Here is a 22,432-nt window from a genome sequence, read left to right as displayed (position 1 = left end):
GCGTCGGCCTGGGGACTGAAGAGTCCCAGGTTCAATTCCGGTCAAGGGCATGTAACTTGGTTGCAGGCACATCCCAGTAGGGGGTGTGCAGGAGGCAGCTGATCGATGTTTCTAACTCTCTATCCTTCTCCCTTCCTCTCTGTAAAAAATCAATAAAATATATATTTTTTAAAAATTAAAAAAAAGAACTATTCTAAGTGTTCACGTTATAACTCATTTGATCCCTCAACAACTCTCTGATGTAGATACTCTTTTACCCATTTTAAAGATGATGACACTAAGTTACAGAGAGGTGAAATAACTTTCCCAGGTCACATAGGATATAAATTGCAAGCTGGGGATTTGAATTCAAAGAAGTTTGGTTCTTGAATTAACCAAAAGTAGTCACTACTTTCACTTCTTTGTGATTGCTTCCATAAAAAGGTGTATTCGGCCCTAGCCGGTTTGGCTCAGTGGATAGAGCGTTGGCCTGCGGACCGATGGATCCTGGGTTCTATTCCTGTCAAGGGCACATACCTTGGTTGCAGGTTCCTCCTCGGCCCAGGCCCTGGTCAGGGGCATGTAGGAGGCAACTAATCGATGTGTTTCTCTCACATTGATATTTCTCTCTGTCTTTCCCTCTCTCTTCCACTCTCTAAAAATCAATGGAAAAATATCCTCAGGTGAGGATTAAAAAAAAAAAGTTTGGTTCTGGAGCCACTATGCCTAACCTCACATAAAATTTCTTCTTATACAAAGACAGAAAATTAAAAGTGACCCATAATCTCATTACCAGAGAACACTATTTACATGTTTTAATGAAACTATTATAAGTATAAAGTTAGAGAATTCAGCATAAGAATGTCCAAAGTGAAATAAAGAATGATATAAACCAAGAAAAATGTCCAAAATAAAAAATAAAGCCTCCCTCTCACACTGTCCCTTAATTTCAGCTCACCAAAAGTAATCACTACTAACACTTCTTTGTGATTGCTTCCATAAAAAGGTGTATATGGCCCTAGCTGGTTTGGCTCAGTGGATAGAGCAGCAGCCTGTGGACTGAAGGGTCCCGAATTCGATTCCAGTCAAGGGCACATGCCTGGGTTGCGGGCTTGAGCCCCAATGAGGGGCGTGCAAGAGGCAGCCGATCAATGATTCTCTCTCATCATTGATGTTTCTCTCTTTCTCCCTCTCCCCTCCTCTCTGAAATCAACAAATATATATATATATATTTCTAAAAAGGTGTGTATGTACTTATACATACACCTGATATATATTTTAATTTAACAAAGAGAATTGTCATATATGTACTGTTGCACAATTTGTTGGTATGTTTTTTTTTCACTTATTTTATCTTGCTGATCTTACAATAACATTTATATTGATACAACTCATTATTTTTAACAGTTGTATAAAATCACCATATATGGGTGTTTTATAACGTTTTAACTAGATGCTTTAGATATTTTCCTCTTAAAAACAATGTTAAGGAGACATATGTAATACTCTTTGTAATACTTTAAGCAATAAAAAACACACAAAACAATGTTGACTATATCTTGGTGAACTTTTTGTTCATATCTTTATGTCATATTATTGGCAGATATTTGTTTTTAAATTATAAAATCACAGAGTTGGAAGAAGTCTTCTAAGTACAAACTATATTAAAGCTATTCTATTGGTATGAAAACAAAAATGTAAAGATATTTATAAGGGGAGTATCAAGAATTGTTAATATTCTAATATCTACTAATTTCATTATCAGCTTACCTATTTCTAATTATCAGTTTTTTATTTTCTGATATTCCCTAGGGTGTCCGTCCTGTAGCTCAGGCTGGCAATAAACATGGTGAACTTAGTCCCTTAGCCCTGTTTGCTTTCTTTGTGAATCGCTGCAAAGATAATCTTCACGTTGTAGTGGCCTTTAGCCCCATTGGAGATGCTTTTCGAAATCGCCTGAGACAGTTTCCATCCCTCATCAATTGCTGTACCATTGACTGGTTTCAGGTTTGTAATTTTTTTAATTGGAGAGGGCAACTAAATCTTTTGTAATTTTACTGAAATCTTACTCAAGCTTCATTAAAATACATTCAGCAAATGTTTCTTGATCACTTACTCTAATGAAAGGCATAGTGCTTGGCACCAGGGTCTGGTAAGACTACATGTTTCCCACAAATTGCTCATGCACTAGACAAGAAGACAGAAAAGGCAATCAGCAAATGAGCAGTAATGATTATATGAAAGAGCCATAATCTTGATGTGCAAAAGTTATACTTGAGACTATGAGTCTCTGACATATGAAAATGTGTTAATTGCATATAGGAGGGATATATTAGGAACCAATAGAGTATATTATGTATATACACACATATGTACTAGTACATGTATGTAAAGATATATATATGTGCATGTATATATTTATATCAGATATATCATATATATGATAAGGAATTAGCTTGCATGATTATGGAGGCTGATGAGTTCTAAGACCTGCAGTTGGAAATCTGGAGACCAGGAGAGCTGTAGTTCTAGTCTGAAGGCCAGCAAGCTTGAGACCAGTAAGAGCTGATGTTTCAGTTCAAGTGTAAAAAACTGATGTCCCAGGTTGAAGACAGGCAGGGAAAAGGAATTCCCCCTTATTTGAGGGAGGGTCAGCCTTTGTGTTCTTTTCAGGCAGGCCTTCAACTGATTGGATGAGGCTCACTCACATTAGGGAGGGCAATCTGCTTTTCTGACTCTGTAGAATTAAATATTAAACTCATTCATAACACACCTCACAGAAACACCCAGAGTAATGTTTGACCAAATATATGGTCAAGTTGCCACATAAAATCAACCATTACATGGGGATAGTATGTGCAAAGGTATAACAGTGCAGAGGGCATGGCTCATTTAGGCAACTACAAATAGTTTGGTGAAACTGACTGGCAATGAGGGCAGCAGGAGCTTTGAGTCAGTGACAGGTTATAAAGGAATTTGTAAATTGCCTAGGAATTTGATTTTATGCCAAAGATGCTGCATGATGATTAACATATATTTAGCTAATCCTTATTTTAGAAAAGCAAAACAATTATTGGAGGCTGTATGGTGAATGATTTGGAGTGGATCATGCCAGCACCAAATGATGACTGCCACCTCACTTAATCTTAAGGCAAATTGTCACTGCCTGTATAAGACCATTAAGTATTTACACTTTTGAGAACAGTAGCTTATGGTGCCTTCTGTTTAATTGCTTTATAACCAATAGAATGTGGACTATTGATCACTGGATAATTTCTTTTAAAAATAAATTTCTGATACTAACTTGTTTTATTCTCTTTTGCTTATTTGTCAATTGCATGTTTGAGAAACTAACTCTGTCCTTTTGAGGATAGCACATTTATTTCAGCTAGTGGATGTTTTAGTGTTTATACAGCAATAAAAGCTGTGTGAAACAATTTTGCTTTTTATGCAAACCATATCTTAATACTGCTCTCATTAAGTAGCCAAAGCAAAACCAAACACAAAGAAAACCTGTCCTACCATAAGTTTTGTGAAATCTTATAAATACAATTCTACTACTTTTGGATATCTTTTTTATAACCATGAGACTTTCTATTCTACATGATTCTTACTTATTGGGGAACATTTTTTAAAAAAGGAAATGGGAGTTGCAAATAGATAAGCAAAGTTAAGTGGTTAACAGAATGGAATAAAGATTTACAATGAAGCAGTGGGGACACAGAACCTGTCAGAGAAACTGATGGCATTGTTTGGGACCTGGGTTTGTGAAACTCAAGAAGTGAGTGTAAACCACTGTGTGTCACATAATCAGGAAGGCATTGACTTTTTTGATGGATCTCTAGTCCCCAAAGTAGGGTGTACACTTACCAGGGGTGGCAAAACAATTCAGAGAATAAGTGAAGCTATTATTGGAATATTCATTTTGTATTAAATATTTCCTATGGATTAACATTGACACCCTTGCCCAATTTGTATAGCCATGCATGATATGCAGGGTAACCTTAGCGAATCCAGTAGTGAACTGAAAATTGGAGATATGATGTAATTATAAGTGGACAGTAAGAGAATTGCATAAACTAGCTTATGCTCTTTGTTAGTCACATCATGAAGCAAAACCAATGACTGCTTAATAAGATCTGACAAGATGTTGATTAAAAAAAATTCCAGAAGGCTATTTGGAATATGGAGTTATATCAACTAGTTAAACGATAAATCTTATCCCCAGGGTATCTCATGCCATGCAATATCAGCTTATGATGGCATGGGGGACACTATTGATTACCTATCAACAGTTATTTTCTACCCACCCCATCCTTGCTGACAGAATTGTGATATTGTTTGGAAAATCACCCTTTATGTAGATTGATTTCTGGTTGGTCTAAAATATTGGTGCTCTCAATATTATTGTTACTTGGCTTATAAATGAGCCTATTCATGACCCATTCCTTGCCAATAGGGTCCTGAGTTAAAGTTTGCTTTGGGGAAAAGTTGTGTGTTTTATTGTTATTTTTTGTTTTGTTGAGGTTGTGTGTTTTTTACTATGAAAAAGTATTGCATGGTAGGAAAAGGTCCTTTTCTGTCTTTTCACCTTGTTGCTTGAGGATGTAATGTCGATTGCCACAGCATTCTGGGACAAGCCCAAGGATAAAATAAAATGCACTGAGAATGGTGGAACAAAAAGACAGAAAAAACTGAATCCTCAATGACATGATTGAACTTCTAAGTTAAGCAACTTGGAAATACCCTACTTCTGAACTTATTATAAATATCCCCCTTGAAGACACGGTAAGACTGTGTCTTAACCATAAACATTCTAACTGCTACAGAGAGTATTAAACCTTCATGATTAGCAGGATAATTAACAACTAAGCACTCAGAACACAAAGATAAACTTTTGTAATGTTTTCAATGATGTATAAGTCATATGACACTTATTCTAGCCTTTGACAAAAATTCACTAATAATAAATCTTTAGAAGCCTCTACTAAGGTTTAAAAAATGTGTTAATACAATAAAACCATATGGATACAGGGGTGGGCAAAAGTAGATTTAAAGTTGTTCATATGGAAATATATATAATACAAAAATAAGCTGTTTTGCGTGCTCACAACTGTAAACCTACTTTTGACCATGCCTATATAATATATTAATAAATATGCATACATTGGCTGTGTGTGCTTAAAACATTTTTACTAATGGAGTGTTTGACCAAAAAAGTTTGAATTTTACTAGGAAGAGGGTCAGACATTGAAAATAATTGATCTTAAAATACATATTATTTTCTTACAAAGGAAAAAATTACAAGCATCTTGTTAAGTCTAAGTGAAAGGAAATTTGGAAAATATCCTAATAAGCACATGAAGATTAATTACTCATTTAACATAAGTAATTTCATCAAATAAATATTTCAAATATATATTGACAAGTTCTATTTTAGATATCAAAGATAGCAGTGATGAGAAAAACAAAGTCCTTGCTTTCATGGATTTTACATTTTAATCAGAGGGGAGACAGAAAATCAACAAATGAACAAATAATTATATATCAAATATTTATAAGTGCTAAGAAAAAAAATTCAGGATAAGGGAAAGTGTAATGAAGGAAGGAATGAAGTTTTAGAAAAAATGCTCTGGGAAGACCTTGCTGATAAGTTGGCATTTGAACAGAGATGTGAAGGAGTAAACCAAAGGGATTCTTAGGTGAGGAGAGTCCTAGTCAAGAGTGAACAGCAAGTTCAAAGCCCAGAGGCAGGGACATGCTTGACATATTCCAGGAAAAGCAAAGGAATGTCACAGAGACGGGAAAGATTTGAAAAGAAGCAAATTTGTGAGGAAGAAAATAAAAGATTAGCTGTGGATGTAATGTTAGGAATTGTGATGGGCTATTTGTAACAGAAACCCAAACTAAACACATAGAGTTTTCCCTCTGATATAGAAAAAAACCTGAAGGTAAGCCGACTGGGGCTTTTGTGGCTCAACAAAGTCCCAGAATCCCAAGTTTTTCTGCTTTACTATCCTTAGCATGTAGTTTCGATCTTAAAGTCATCTTATGGTCTATGGTGGATATTGGAGCTCCAAGTTTCACATCTTGTGTTCCAGGCAAGAAGTAGAATAATGGGAAATAAGGCAAAAATGATGCATGCCACCTCGATGTAACCCTCTAAAGAGCCTTTCCTGAAATCCCCACCTAACAACTGTGTCTATGTCTTTATCCATTCTGAATTGCAAGGGAGTCTAGGAAATGGACTCTTTTAGCTGGGTGTGTTACTATCTAGAATATAATTGGAATTCTAAGGAAAAGGGGCTGATAGATATTAGGTGGGCAACTAGCTGCCTCTGCCACTGTCATACTAAGTTTGGGATGCCTATACATCCAAGTGGAAGAGTTAGGAAAGCAGTGAGGTATAGCTTTTATATGGAAAATATCATTGACCTTTCATGTTATCTTTAATTTTAGTTTATGGAGATATTAATTAGATCTTTCATAGATTTACTTGTGACCTCAGTCCCCTAATTCTGTTTTCCCCAATAGAGTTTAATTTTCTCAACCCTAAATTATTCTTGTATAGAAAGGCACTTAATTTACATAGTTGGATTAGGATATTCATCTTAAATTTTACAAATTTTCTTTTTCTTATTTTTAGCCATGGCCTGAAGATGCCCTTGAGCTTGTAGCTGTGAAATTCTTAGAAACACTGGAGCTTACTGAAGTTGAACGACGAGAGATAGTTCCAATCTGCAAACATTTTCATACTTCTATTATGGATCTTTCAGAAAGGTTAATGAATTCTTAAATTACAATAATGTCATATTTTGAAGCATCTCTTTCTGTGAAAGTCCAAAATTTTAATAGGGTTTCTATGTTTTCTAGATCTCTCTGATCACTTAATTAGTAAAGACCCTCAGATTGCAAGTAATAGAAAGGTACTTGATCTAGCTTTAACAAAAAGGGGGAGTTTATCATAAAAGATCCAGAGGTGTCTCACAAAGCTTAAGGGAAAGAATTCAGGTGGGTCTCAGAAGTGACTGGAAGTAGGAATTAGAAAGCCATTCTAAAACCAGAAATGCCTTTTCTTTATTTCTCATTCCTGCTTTTGTCTGGACATCTACTTACTTCTTTCTCTTTGCAGACTGAATTTTCTGCTTCCCAGGCATATGGAGGAAACTGGCTGCCTCTCAGTTCCCTATTTTCTTCTTGCAATTCCAGCTATAGGCAGAGACTGATTGCCTGTTTCCAACTCCCCATTCCAAATTTGTTCCAAAATGTGATTAGTCTCATTTGTGTCCAGTGTCCAACTCTGGTCAGATAGAGTAGCAAGTTTCACAGAACCAATATTGCTATGGGGCACTGAGTGTTGGTAGGCTGTGGATTCTTCAAAAGTATCTGTTTTACCTCTGTTAATCTCTGAGATTTTCATTTCATAGGTACATAAGCCCAAATGCTCATATCACTAAGAATAGAGTATATTGCCTATCCAGCTAGCATAGTTGGCTTGGACAGTTGCATCAAGACGTGGGCTCTAGTCTACATACTTGCTATGAAACATCATTGCTTTCATTGTTTCCATGTGTATGTGTAGTAATCTCATACTTCTTGGCATACCCCATTCAGCTGACATGTGACACACTTGTGCAAAGAATGATGACTCATTCTTACTATCCTATCTGCAATCCCCTTTCCTACTATACTTGCCTAACTTACACAATAACTTGGTTCCCTTACAGTGTTAGATCTTCATATGAAACATGTAAAAAGGCCTATATCTTTCACCTATGATACAGATCTATTTATTTGTGCTTTTTAAATACATCATTGCTATTTGATATCTTGTAGATAAGAAATTGGAATGTGGTTATGTGTAGAATTTTAGAACTCTATGGAGTTCAAGTACTCAGCACCCTCTAAATAAAATTAACTTCACCCAGCGGGTGAGACTCAGTGGTTGAGCGTCAACCTAGGAACCAGGAGGTCATGGTTCGAGTCCCTGTCAGGGCACATGCCCAGGTTGCAGGCTCGATCCCAGTAGGAGGTGTGGAGGAGACAGTCAGTTGATGATGTTTCTCTCTCTCTTCCTCTCTCTCTAAAAACCAATAAAAACATATAAAAAATTTTAATTTTAAAAATTAACCTTTATTCTTAAATGCTTGTTATTAATGCTATGTTGAATTTACTTCTTACTTTCTGAAGCCTGTTACTTATATTAAGATATATTATCTGCCTCTTTTTAGGTTCTTGCAGGAGTTAGGACGACATAACTATGTTACTGCTACTTCTTATCTTGAACTTATTGCCTCATTTCGACAGCTGTTGACTCAGAAGCGACAAGCTGTTGTGGAAGCAAAACAAAGATACGTGAATGGGCTTGACCAACTAGCTTTTGCTGAATCTCAGGTACATTTGACAGCGCAAAATGGTAATATATAATAGGAAATGTAAGAAATAATATGTATCAGGCACTGTGTTATATGTTTCACATGTATTCCTTCAATTATTCCTCATAACAGCTCCGTGAGGTAGAAACTTTTATGATCTGTATCTTACAGATGATTAAAGTGAGTTTTAGAGAAGTTTACTAAGTTACCCAGACCACACAGACTCAGATACATCTTGTTTTAGTCTTTCTTTTTTTTTGGAATTTGGAGAGAATATATGAAGTCTGGGGTGTCTTTTTATTTTAATGGCTGGTAAAATAAAAGACTGGTGTTTTAAAAAATGAGTCTTCTAATGCTTATTATGCATTATTTCAATATAAGCAACTAGAGGCCCAGTGCACAAAAATTTGTGCACTCGGGGGGAGGGGAGGGTCCCTCAGCCCGGCCTGTGCCCATTCACAGTCCAGGACCCCTTGGGGGATGTCCACCTGTCGACTTAGGCCCACTCCCCAGGGGATCAGGCCTAAGCTTGCAGTCAGACATCCTTCTGGCAGCCAGGGAGCCCTCGGGAGATGTCCGACTAAAGGCTTAGGCCCCCAAGGGATCGGGTCTAAACCGTTAGTTGGACATTCTTAGTGCTGCCACAGAGGTGGGAGAGGCTCCTGCCACCACCACTGCGCTGGCCAGCCATGAGCCAGCTTCTGGCTGAGTAGCACTCCCCATATGGAAGTACACTGACCACCAGGCTGCAGCTCCTGCATTGAGCATCTGCCCCCTGGTGGCCAGTGCACATCATAGCAACCAGTCATTCTGCCGTTCAGTCAATGTGCATATTAGCCTTTTATTATTATTATATAGGATGTCCCTATTTCCCCCCTTTTGCCCCCTCTACCCAGCTCTTGCCCCCCACTTCTCTCTGGCCATCACCATACTGTTGTCTGTGTCCATGGGTTGTGCATATATTTTCTTTGGCTAATCCCTTCTTTAAATTCACTTCTTTAAATTTTTATTTTCAGATAAGTGCTTATAACTGCACTATTATATATTTTCTATTATATCATTTAGAATTAAGATATTTTTTAATTGAACCCTTGTAAATTTTAGCACAATTTAATAAATTATGCTACAAGCAATTAGGAGATTTTTCATGTAATGCATACACACTTCAATTAATATTTTATTATTTTTTAATTTTTTAATATTTTAATTTGAAATAATCTCATAAATGTAAAAAAAAAACACTATAAAATACTACAACATATTATATGTACCCTTCACCCAATTTCTTAGGTGTTAATAATTTAAACATAACCATTATACAACAAAATTTGGAATATATTTTTCTTATAATCTCTTTCATGTTACTTAATCCATTTACTTTGTTTTTGTTAATCTTCACCCAAGGATATTTTTCCATTGAATTTTAGAGAGAGTGAAGGGAAAGGGAGAAACACATTGATTGGTTGCCTCCTGCACATGCTTTGATAGGGACTGGGGATCAAGCCAGCAACTGAGGTACATGCCCTTGACTGGAATCGAACCTGGGACCCTTCAGTCCACGGGCTAATGCTCTATCCACTGAGCAAAACTGGCTGCAGCTTAATTCATTTACTTTTCATCTATATGTGTCTTTATATTTAAAGTGGGTTTTGTTTTTGATTCACCCTCATAATCTGTCTTTTCATTGGTGCATTTATGCCACTGACTTTCAGAGTGCTTACTGATAGAGTTACTACAATATCTGGCAGCTTCTGGGGCTTCTGGGGCAGGCGTGCTTGCCGCCCCAGGTCCCGTCAGTTGGGTCCCAGGGAGGCAAGGTGGCAAGGCAGGCTGGCTGCTGGGGCTTCTGGGGCGGGCCTGCGCCCGGGACCTGCTGATGGGGTCCCAGGCGGCCAGCCTGTCCTGGAAGGCAGCGCGCTGGCGGTTCGAGCTGTCCCACCCTGCCTGCAGTATGCAAATTAGCTGCCATCTTTGTTGGCTATTAATTTGCATATCGTGCTGATTAGCCAGTGGGAGGCGTAGCAAAGGTACAGTCAATTACCATGTTTGTCTATTATTAGATAGGATAATATAAAAGGGATAACCCCAAGCTGCCACCTTCTTTTCTGTCTGCATTTCTTCCATGGCAACTGCATTCTCCTGCTGCCCTGTCATATACTCAAGGAAGATAAAATATTTTGTAAAGGAAACTGACCACACTCTCATGATTTCTTTTATCTACACTAATAAAAGACAAACATGCAAATTGACCGTACCTTTGCTATGCCTTAAGCCATGCCCACCAGCCAATCAGAGCGACTGTATGCAAATTAACCCAACCAAGATGGCGGCCGGCAGCCACGGAGCTGGAGCAAGCAGGAGGCTTGATTGCCCCAATGATGGAGGGAGCCAAGCTTCCCACCTGCCGTGCCAGCTCTGAGCTCCACTCACAGCAACAAAGTTTCAATTATAGAAGACAAATAAAGCCCAGATACCTGCTTACAGCCGGCATGGCCACGGAGCTGGAGCGAGCAAGAGGCTTAGGTTGCCCCTGGCGATGGAGGAAGCCAAGCTTCCCTCCCGCCCGCCCTGGCTGGCTCTGAGCTCCTCTCAAGGCTACAAAGTTTCAATTATAGAAGGTAAATAAATCCCAGAATAAAAAGAAAAAAAGGAGAGGCTGGGAGCTTCCATCACCGGGAGGGGCTTGGCCAGCCTGAAAACGGCCCTCAGCCCCTCACTGGGACAGGCCAGGCACCCCAGTGGGGACCCCCACCCTAAAGGGGGTGTGGCCAGCCTGCAAACAGCCATCAGCCCCTCACCCAGGCTGGCCAGGCACCCCAGTGGGGATCCCCACCCTGAAGAGGGTGTGACCAGCTGCAAATAGCCCTCAGCCCCTCACCCAGGCTGGCCAGGCACCCCACAAGCACCCCCACCCTGATCCGGGACACCCTTCAGGACAAACCAGCTGACCCCCACCCATGCACCAAGCCTCTATCCTATATAATAAATGGGTAATATGCAAACTGACCCTAACAGCAGAACAACTGGGAATGCTGATCACTATGACACACACTGACCACCAGGGGACAGATACTCAATGCAGGAGCTGCCCCCTGGTGGTCAATGCGCTCCCACAGGGGGAGCTCTGCTCAGCCACAAGCCAGGCTGACGGCTGCCAGTACAGTGGTGGTGGTGGGAGCATCTCCCGCCTCCTCAGCAGCGCTAAGGAGTCTGACTGCAGCTTAGGCCTGCTCCCCGCTGGCAAGTGAACATCCCCCGAGGGCTGCCGGGCTGCCAGAGGGATGTCTGATTGCCAGCTTAGGCCCAATCCCCCGGGGAGCGGGCCTAAGCCAGCAGGTGGTCATCCCCCGAGGGGTCCCAGACTGCGAGAGGGCACAGGCCGGGCTGAGGGTCCCCCCCCCCAGGAGTGCACAAATTTTTGTGCACCGGGCCTCTAGTCATGTAAATAACTGGAAGAAAAAGTTAAGGTTTTCTGGCCCTAATACTTTCTGATACATTTAAGTTTCAGTTTTCTATGTTTGGTTTCTGTAGTTATTGTAGCTATGAAAACTTAATGATGAACTGTCTATTTAGGTTGGTGAAATGAAATTGGAGCTAGTTCAGTTACAGCCCAAATTGGAGGAAGCTAAAATTGAAAATGCACATATGATGCAGGTAGAGTATCCTTTTTTTTTTTAATTGATGTCAGAAGACAATTGAAATATGTAAAATTATCTTTGAAAATAAGCCTTAACATACTATTGTCTGTGTCCATAAGTTCTTTGGATAATCTCTTCTGGCCTCCTACCCCTTTCCTCTGAAATATAGTCAGTCTGTTGCATGCTTCAAAGTATCTGGGTCTATTTTGTTCATCAGTTTATTTTGTTCATTAGATTCCACATATAAGTGAGATCATGTGATACTTGTCTTTCTTTGAGTGGCTTATTTCATTAGCATAATACTCTCCAGGTCCCTCCATGCTGTCTCAAAGGGTAAGAGATCCTTCTTCTTTTTTACAGCTGCATAGTATTCCATTGTGTAAATGTACCACAGTTTTTTTTTTTTTATCCATTCATCTACTGATGGACACTTGGGCTGTTTTCAGATCTTAGCTATCTACACTAATAAAAGACAAAGATGCTAATTCACTGTACCTTCACTATGCCCTAAGCCATGCCCACCAGCCAATCAGAGCGACTATATGCAAATTAACCCAACCAAGATGGCGGCCCGCAACCACGGAGCTGGAGCAAGCAGGAGGTTTGGTTGCCCGGGCGATGGAGGAAGCCAAGCTTTCCTCCTGCCCTGAGCTGTGGCCCCTGCTCATGGCAACAAAGTTTCAATTATAGAAAGTAAATAAATCCCAGATACCTGCTTCCAGCCAGCCTCCACTGGGAGCTTGGGTGGCTGGGGGCCGTGGCCAGCATGCAAACGGCCCTCAGCCCCTAACCTAGGATGGCCAGGCACCCCAGTGGGGACCCCCACCCTGAAGGGGCTGTGGCTAGCCTGCAAACAGCCATCAGCCCCTCACCCAGGCTGGCCACACCCTCATGGGTTAAGGGTCTCCGCTGGGGGGCTTAGCCAGCCTGCAAACAGCCATCAGCCCCTCACCCAGGCTGGCCAGGCACCCCAGCGGGGACCCCCACACTGAAGGGGCTGTGGCCAGCCTGCAAAAGCCATCAGCCCCTCACCCAGGCTGGCCACACCCTCATGGGGTGAGGATCCCTGCTGGGGGGCTTGGCCAGCCTGCAAACTGCCATCAGCCACTCACCCAGACTGACCAGGTACCCCAGCAGGACCCCCCCCCCACCCTGAAGGGTGTGTGGCCAGACTGATAATAGCCCTCAGCCACTCACCCAGGCTGGCCAGGTACCCCAGTGGGGACCCCCACACTGAAGGGGCTATGGCCAGCCTGCAAACAGCCATCAGCCCCTCACCCAGGCTGGCCAGGCACTCCTATATAATAAAAGGGTAATATTCAAATTGATCCTAACAGCAGAACAACTGGGAATGACTGGTCGCTATGACACACACTGACCACCGGGGGGCATATGCTCAATGCAGGAGCTTCCCCCTGGTGGTCAGTGCGCTCCCACAGGGGGAGCGCTGCTCAGCCACAAGCCAGGCTGACGGCTGCCAGTATAGCGGTGGTGGTGGGAGCCTCTCCCGCCTCCTCAGCAGTGCTAAGGATGTCCAACTGCAGCTTAGGCCTGCTCCCTGCTGGCAAGTGGGCATCCCCTGAGGACTCCCGGGCTGCCAGAGCGATGTCTGACTGCCAGCTTAGGCCTAATTCCCCAGGGAGCGGGTCTAAGCCAGCAGGTGGTCATCCCCCGAGGGGTCCCAGGCTGCGAGAGGGCACAGGCTGGGCTGAGGGATCCCCCCTGAGTGCACAAATTTTTGTGCACAGGGCCTCTAGTTCTAAATAACGCTGAGGGGACAGGAGCAGGGTGAAGGGGGTCAATGGGGGAGGGAGGGGAACATCTGTAATACTTTTCAACAATAAAGATAAATTTAAAAAAAGAAAATAAGCCTCAAATTTTGCCACTAGATCTTAGGGACTTTACCCTTTTCTCTTGATTGGCTATCTCTTTGGGTTTCTTTCATTCATTTTTGAAGGAAAGTGGAAAGACTATTACCAAATTTGGTTACATGTATTTGCATTTCTCCTCATTTTATCTTGGGCTCTTCTATCCTTAAAAATTCCCTACTTTTCAAACATTCTTTTATATCCAGAAGGGAGAAAGCAATACAATGTTTGAGGAACTGTCTTTATTTTTTTCTTTAGGTTATTGAGATAGAGTCTGCACAAGTAGAAGCAAAAAGAAAGTTTGTGAAATTAGATGAAGAGGTAGCCAGTGGAAAGGCTGAAGAAGCCCAACTTCTGAAAAATGAGTGTGAAAGTGACTTAGCTGAGGCAATTCCAGCCTTGGAAGCAGCTCTTTCTGCACTGGATACACTAAAGGCAAGTGTTTGCATTAGTTACCTTATGTTTCGCCAATAAAGTAAAATTGTGTACAGCTACTTAGTTAATTAGGAGTAGTTTTATTTCAGTGGATGATATTATATTGTTTTTGTCCAGTCAAATTGAACTTGATTTTTTTTTAAAAATCCTTACCTGAGGATATGTTTTTAAAAAGAGATTGAGGAAGAGGGGGAGAGAGAGAGAGAGAGAGAGAGAGAGAGAGAGAGAGAGAGAGAGAGAGATATGAGATAGAAACATCTCAGTTGCTTCCCATATGAGGCCCAACCAGGAATCGAACCCACAACCTTTTTGGTGTATGGGACTACATTCCAACCAACTAAGCCACCCAGCCAGGGCTGGAACTTGACTCTTAACAGCTCCTCTTTGATATATTATATTATTTTTTGCTTTTCATATATTATTTATAATTTTCATTCAGGATATTCCAATGAAAATGGAACAGACTCCAAGAGGCCAGAGTAGTTCCGTACATGGACCAGGAGGCATATGTTAAACCAGAGGCCCAGTGCATGGATTCGTGCACTGGTGGGGTCCCTCGGCCTGGCCCAGGACCCCTCGGGGGATGTCGGATAGCCAGTTTTGGCCCAATACCCACAGACCTGATCCAGACAGGAGGGAGCCCAATCCTGTATGTTGAGCGTCTTCCCCTTGGTGATCAGTGCGCGTCATAGTGACCGGTTGACCATTCAAACAATAGAATGGTTGCTGAGGCTTTTATATATATAGATAATGTGGAGCTACCCTTCTGCAGCCTCTTGAGCATGTGTGTACAGAAGAACTTAAAGATCTCCATACAGATGTGGGTGGCACCTATCTGCATTACACTGTGTTGTATATGACTTCATATAGTATCTCTTTTTTTTAGTGATGAGAGAGAGGTCAGTTTGTTCCATTTATTTATGTATTCACTGGTTGATTCATGTATGTGCCCTGAGGATTAAACCTACAACCTTGACTGGGGATCAAACCCACAACCTTGGCGTGTGATGCTCTAACCAACTGAACTATCCAGAGCTTTATAAGACTTTAGGCAAGACCAGAACAACCTCATCAAAGGGAGCAGGAAAGATAGCTTATGTTGACTAGGGAGGCCCAGTGTAGTATGGTGGTTCAGTATATTCAGACCACTCTTTGCCTTCTTTTTTTCTAATTAAAACAATAATTTATGGAAGAATTAAAAAGATACAATAGTGTCAGAGAAAAAGCCATGATCCCACAAGTGGAATATTCTAGCAACATAACTTACAAGAAACTATGCTATAAAAACAGATTGTTGATTAACACAAACTCATAACAAAACATAGAGAGCTATCACAAATGGTGCTGAAATAACACTTGCCTGTTGAATTCTCTCAATACATTAAATATTTCCTCAGAGACCAAATTACTTTAAATTTTCTTAAAAGACAATTTATTATAGCTTTGTTTTCTTCTCATTAGTCATAAAAATATATACAATGAAGAAAAGAATGCAACTTCTAAATAACTTACATAAAATGGTACTAATGTATGGCAATACTTTGGTTTAATATGTTGGTTATTATTTAAACAGCACACAACAATCTATTGTTATGACAAATTTTTACCACAATGCGATATTCCATGTGTCACATGTATCAAAACCCACTGTATGTCACTGTCATGACATACATAAAATTAGCAACCTAAGGCTAACAATTTAAATATTGATAACTTTTTAATTAAAAAGGCAACACTTTCAGATCTAATACAAAAATCTATTTATATTACTACTAGTCCTAGTTGGTTTAGCTCAGTGGATAAAGCATCAGCCTGTGGACTAAAAGGTCCCAGGTTCGATTCCACTCAAGGACACATGCCTGGGTTGCAGGCTCGATCCCCAGTACTAAAGGTCTGGGGATCGAACCTGCAACCCAGGTACATGCCTTTGACTGGGAATCGAACCCTCAACCCTCTGGTGTGGGGGTGACACTCTAACCACTCAACCACACCGTCTAGGGCTCTAAGTATTTATTAAGTGAATTAGTTAGAAAATTTAGACCTACTTGGCCTGACCACAATCCATAAGCCACTACCAATGTATAAAAAATGTTTTCAATATCCATAGCAAATTAATACAAAGAATAATGTAGTGAGTTTTTACATTAAAACCAAATTTACCTACTTGCCTTTTTTCTAACCAGTGCCCTAACTTTAATGTAAGTGACCTGACAAGATGATGAGTTCAACGTAGGGGTAATTCAGCATCTCACAGGACCAAATTCTATCTGATTTTCAGTTAAGATCAGCCTTGTAGTTTTAAGATATGAGATGATTATTATTTATTTTTATTGATTTCAGAGAGGAAGGGAGAGAGATAGAAACATCAATGATGAGAGAGAATTCTTGATCAGCTGCCTCCTGCACGCCCCACACTGGAGATCAAGCCTTCAACCCAGGCACGCGCCTCCACTGGGAATCGAACTGTGACCTCCTGGTTCATAGGTCGATGCTCACCACTGAGGCACGCCAGCCAGGCAAGACATGAGATTATTTCAGGGCATTTATAGAAATGTCCTAGTGCTCTCACTGTGCTTTGAGTCAGGAATTAAAAACCCTGAGCTTATTTTCTTCCTGTCTGCTCTCTGGCACATTTAAAGGCCACATTCTACCTAGTGGTCTTTCTTCATTTTCTCCTTAGACATTTATCACAGCAGTCAGTCATTCTGACAAAGCCTTGTTTTTAATAAGCATTCCATTGTAGATGATCATGAGCATTAATCTAAGTAACTATTTTATCACTGTGTATCATGGACATTCAGTACTCCATTCTCTGAAACTCACAGGATTCTTAATGTTTTCAAACCCCTCCAGCTATTGGATTTAATCAATATTAGGTTCTTTTTTCATTGTGAGTTTGTTGCTTGCACCATTCTTGGTGTCAAATACTGTATTTGATATGACTTAGGGTTCAGTTGCAGAGATGAGAATTGACTCTATTTAGTATAAGCAGATAGTACTCTTTCGGGAATTTTACAAATAGATTATAGAATTGTTGGAAGAGCTGAAGAAACAGATCATAGGCTAAGCTGTCAGGAATGATTCAAAGCCCAATTGCAGAAATAGTCTACCAGAGGACCCTCTGAGTCAAAAGCTTGCAGAGCCTTCCTACAGAGCTACACCATCTCTACTATAATCCATGTGGGCAAAATAGATGTCTCACACTCTGCCCATTTCCCCACTTACTCATTCTGAGTTCTTTTATCATTCAAGTGATCTGATGGTGGAACCTAATGACCTCTCACAACTCTAGTTGCATGGGAAACTAAAATATATAATTGTTAGCTTTCTAGCAATTGCAAGAGAGGTCAGAGGATATTGGAGTGGATATTAAGTAAGTGAATCTATTGTATCTGTCATAACAATATATACCTTTTTAAAAAATAAGTTTGGAATTGGGACCTACCTCTTCTTACATTTTTGGGTGAGGGAGTTAAAACTAATCCTATATAATAAAAGCCTAATATGTTAAGTGTCCAGTCATCTGTTCAACCAATCAAAGTATAATATGCTAATGATATGTTAAGGCTACTCAACCACTCGCTATGATGTGCACTACTAGGGGGCAGACAGTCGACCGGTTGACCAGTTGCTATGATGTGCACTGACCACCAGGGGGCAGACACTCCAACTGGTTGGTTAGCTTGCTGCTGGGGTCCAGCTAAGGGACTGAGTGAGACGGGCTAGACATGCCTTGGAGCCGTCCCACTGTCCCTCCCCAGCTGGCCAACCTCCTGCATCCCTCCCCAGCCCTGATCGTGCAGTGGTGGGGTCCCTCCGCCTGGCCTGCACCCTCTCACAATCCAGCACCCCTCGGGGGATGTCGGAAAGTTGATTTCGGCCCAATCACGCAGGCCAGGCCGAGGGACCCCACTGGTGCACAAATTTGTGCACCAGGCCTCTAATAGCTTTAATAATAAAAGCGTTATATGCTATTTAGATTGGATGTCCTACTGGACCACCTTCTGGATGAAGCCGGGGCTGTGAGGGAAGCCCAGGTCCCAGGTGCCAGAGGGAAGCCGGTGCCAGCAGTGGGGAAAGGAAGGCATATTCTTGCATGATTTCATGCATTGGGCCTCTAGTTACATATAAGAAAATATAGAATTAAGTCTTTGTCTAAACTAGGGTTCTTAACCTGGGTTCCATGTATGGGCTTGGTGTGTGATTACATACAAATTTTGTGTTTATGTGCAAAAATATATATTTTCTGGAAGGTTTATAGCTGTCATAATATTCTCATAAGGATCTATGATCTTCCAGATGTTTGAAAACCATTGCTGTTAATCTGTGCTAAATTCTCTATTGCTTATTATAGTGATGCAAAGCAAAAAACAATTACAATTTCAAATGAAAATTGATGCGTTTCTCCAATATTATTTTAAAAGCTTACTATTTAGAAATAAACTATTCTGAAGATATCCTGTTTTCTTTCGATTTAGCCATCTGACATTACAATTGTGAAATCAATGAAGAATCCTCCATCTGGTGTTAAGCTAGTTATGGCTGCTATTTGTGTCATGAAAGATATAAAACCAGAAAAAATTACAGATCCTTCAGGAACTGGAGGAAAGGTAATAACTAGACACAGATTTAAATCATGTTCATGAATGTACAGAATACTTTATAGCAACTACTGTCAGGTTAAATGTCAACAGTACTCAGTCCAGGGAAGAAACATTGTCTTCCAGATTAAATGGATTCAGAATAAATTATGGAAAACATTATCTATATTTATTCCAGAGCAAAGCTGAGGCAGTATAGCATCAGAAAAATGTGGATCTAATTGATTCCATCTCCTTTTCTGCCTATGTAGGGTTCCTCACTCTCATGGGGTTGGGATTGAATGAGCACTGGGATTCCTGTGCTTTTCCAGCAAGGATTCTCAGGAATCTGATATATAGTATAACCACATTGGTGTTGTTTCTGGGTATTCAAAATTCTGCTGTGTTACAGTGTAGTGAGGTTGTTAAAAGCATGTGCTCTGGAGCCAGAATGCCTGTCTTAAGGAATCCCACTCCCATCAGTAATGTGATCTTCAGCAATATGCTTAATCTCTGTGAAACTGTACAAAGAGAGTTATTAAAAAATAAATACATGAAAGGGAAAAAAGAGGGTTATCATAGTACTTGCCTCATAAAATTAATGAGAATTAGATTAGTTAATACATATAAAGCTCTTATATATAAATCTTCACAAACAGTAAGCTCACAATACAAATTAGCTGTTATAGATCATTTATTATTCAAGGCTATATCCCTTAAAAAAGGAAGGTATTGCATCCATCCTAAAGTAAAGTTATAGACTTATTTTCTTTTTAGTTTTTTATACTTAGGTTAGAATCCCTGAATTGAAGAATTTAGATTATTTTTTTGGTCATTCTATCCTTCTTTGAGATAATAAAGAAAATAAATAGGCTCTTACCTAACCAAGTTATTTTCATTGACACACACACACTCACACACCACATATCATTTCTCTTTCAATGTTTAATTTTTATAATAAATTTAATGTGTAATTTCATGTTCATATTTTAAACATTTGATATGTATAACATGATCTTGGGGAGAGGAATCTTTTATTTCCAAGAAGATAAAAGTTAATATTTTCAAAGTATATAGTTTTTCTGGAAAGTATATCTTAAACTTCAAGAAGAAAAATCTTATAGAAACCATCTTTAATTATCCATTTAATAAGTTTGCAAAATTTTATTTATAGATATTTGATTACTGGGGTCCTAGCAAAAAACTTCTGGGAGATATGAATTTCTTAAGAGATTTGAAAGAATATGACAAGGACAACATTCCAGTGAGTTTCATTGAATTTTTTTTACTAAATGTAACTTTGTTGAGATGTATAAGATCTTTAATATTATGTGATACTATCTATAATAATAAAAGCATAATATGCTAATTAGACCGGACGTCCTTCTGGACAAAGCCACGGCGGGTGGAGGCCGAGGCAGGGGCGGCAGAGGCCCCCGGTCACGGCAGCAGCAGGCAGGGGCTGGGGCCAAGGCCCTTGCACGAATTTTGTGCATTGGGCCTCTAGTATAAAACATAAGGAGATATTCCATTTTGGATTAAAATAATAAAGGGACATTCCATTTGTTACTATTTTATGAATTCTCATAATGCATAGACCCACTCTTGTTGCCAACCACTGAAAGTCATTTAATAATTCACTGTTTTAGTGTAAAAGTTCTTTAAGAGTGTTCATATAATAGTTTATTAATCAGATACACAAATTTATGAGAGATAAAGTATAAATCATTCTTTTCCATCTGTACCCTTGTTTATTTATTAATATTTAATTGTCCTTTCTTCTTGTCTTCATGTTTTCTTAAATCCGCAAAAGTCTTTTAATTTTGTTAGAAGAAATATTTTCCCTCAATATCTATAACAAGTTTGCATATTTTGCTCAAAAATGACTTATATTTCAGCTATAATTATGCTTATTTTAAAATTATCTCAAAGTACTGACTGGTTTTTAAAGACAACATAACTTTTGTATACAAAATTTTTTTACTATATGTGATTATTTTTCACCTCATAATTGTGTGATATATGTTGAAACTTTAAGATCTGATCTAAATCTTTGTTTTGTAGGTGAATGTTATGCAGAAGATTCGTGGTGACTATTTAACAAACCCTGAATTTGACCCCCCTAAGATTGCTAAGGCTTCTTCTGCAGCTGAGGGTCTGTGTAAATGGATCATGGCTATGGAAGTATATGACAGAGTTGCAAAGGTATTTTGAGGATCAACATATCCATTTTCTACTGAAATATTCTCAGAAATTAAAATCTATGCATGTATTTGCTAGTTAAGACTTTTCTAAAAGTGCTACCAGAAAGAATTGTCCTGCTGCAGCATAAACATCAGACATTGAGTATCTAGTAGGTGAAGAAAATACTTTCATGTGATATATCCTGGATGGGGCTGTGTGAGTGGTGGTGCTGTGGGAGCAGGGATGACCACTGAAATTGGCCAGACTGACCTATACCCATTGGGACCTGGGCCAAAAGAGAATTGGAGTTTGATGAGGGATGGGCAGAAACAAAGAAAAATCCAAAACTTAAAGGGTGAAGTGACAGATTAAAAAATTAATTCAAAGGGTTAGAAGTAAGAAGAGCCAAGTAGGGTTAAGAGGCAGAGCATGGGAAGATCCCCTAAAGCAATGGCATGATTGAAAGGAAACCTGTTATGGAGTAGCCCCTGGGGCCAACTTCCTGGGAGAGCAGAGAATGGTTTTAAGATCATTTTGTAAATTTGGCTAGCAGAGGACCAGGAAAACACTGTAGCTTGCAGAATTCTACCCAGGGAAGCAGGAAATATAAATAAAAAGGCAGGTAAACATACATGGTAGCATGTGTTTAGAACAACCTGAGTATAGAATGAGTGATCAGCTGTAACAATTAGGTAGGTACTCCTAATAATGTTAGTTTCAGAGGAGTAGACCTATATACACCTGTTAAAGAAATAAAATTAATTTTACTTGGGATGCTCTTCCATTGAACCTCTTGTCCCTCCCCACAGTAGTCTCATACCAGGTCTGCAAGCTCTTAACCCACAAGACATGTAGAATCTTCTGGAACCTTTCCATTAAGCAGAGAAGCCAAAGTATTCAGGTTCTTTCCTGACTTCCCAGTCTACACCTCCACACTACCATTTTAATTCAATGTTAAAGGGAGGTATCCAGCAAGGTCTCCTCCAAAGTCAAAAGTAGAAAGTGGGTTTTCCTACTTTCTACCTATTTATTTAATACTAGAGGCCCGGTGCATGAAATTCGTGCATGGGGGTTGGGGGGAGTCCCCTCAGCCCAGCCTGAACCCTCTCCAATCTGGGACCCCTTGGGGGATGTCCGACTGCCGGTTTAGTCCCGATCCCAGGGCCGGCAGTTGGACATCCCTCTCACAATCCTGGACCGCTGGCTCCTAATCGCTCACCTGCCTGCCTGCCTGGTCGCCCCTAACTGCCCCCATTGATGTTTCTATCTCCCTCTCCTTCTTCTCTGAAATTAATAAAAATATATTTAAAATATTTTACTTAAGTTTGGCTCGTGTGGCTCAGTGGTTGAGCTTGGACCCATGAACCAGGAGG

General features: G+C 40.0%; 1 protein-coding gene across 1 annotated transcript in view; it reads left to right on the top strand.

The window, feature by feature from the left end:
• The window catches only part of DNAH12 (dynein axonemal heavy chain 12), a 238,892-nt gene that overhangs the window by 157,587 nt on the left and 58,873 nt on the right, over positions 1 to 22,432 (top strand). Inside the window, exons 46-53 of the mRNA XM_023755751.1 lie at positions 1,792 to 1,986; positions 6,626 to 6,759; positions 8,211 to 8,373; positions 11,928 to 12,008; positions 14,119 to 14,295; positions 18,774 to 18,905; positions 20,050 to 20,139; positions 20,940 to 21,080. Coding sequence (XP_023611519.1) covers positions 1,792 to 1,986; positions 6,626 to 6,759; positions 8,211 to 8,373; positions 11,928 to 12,008; positions 14,119 to 14,295; positions 18,774 to 18,905; positions 20,050 to 20,139; positions 20,940 to 21,080 — 1,113 coding nt within the window. The remainder of the gene's footprint in view (positions 1 to 1,791; positions 1,987 to 6,625; positions 6,760 to 8,210; positions 8,374 to 11,927; positions 12,009 to 14,118; positions 14,296 to 18,773; positions 18,906 to 20,049; positions 20,140 to 20,939; positions 21,081 to 22,432) is intronic.

Source organism: Myotis lucifugus, unplaced genomic scaffold, assembly GCF_000147115.1.
Source record: "Myotis lucifugus unplaced genomic scaffold, Myoluc2.0 scaffold_83, whole genome shotgun sequence".
Lineage (NCBI taxonomy): Eukaryota > Metazoa > Chordata > Mammalia > Chiroptera > Vespertilionidae > Myotis > Myotis lucifugus.
The sequence above is the reverse complement of the archived record's forward strand: the minus strand, read 5'-3'. Positions and strand labels throughout refer to the sequence as shown.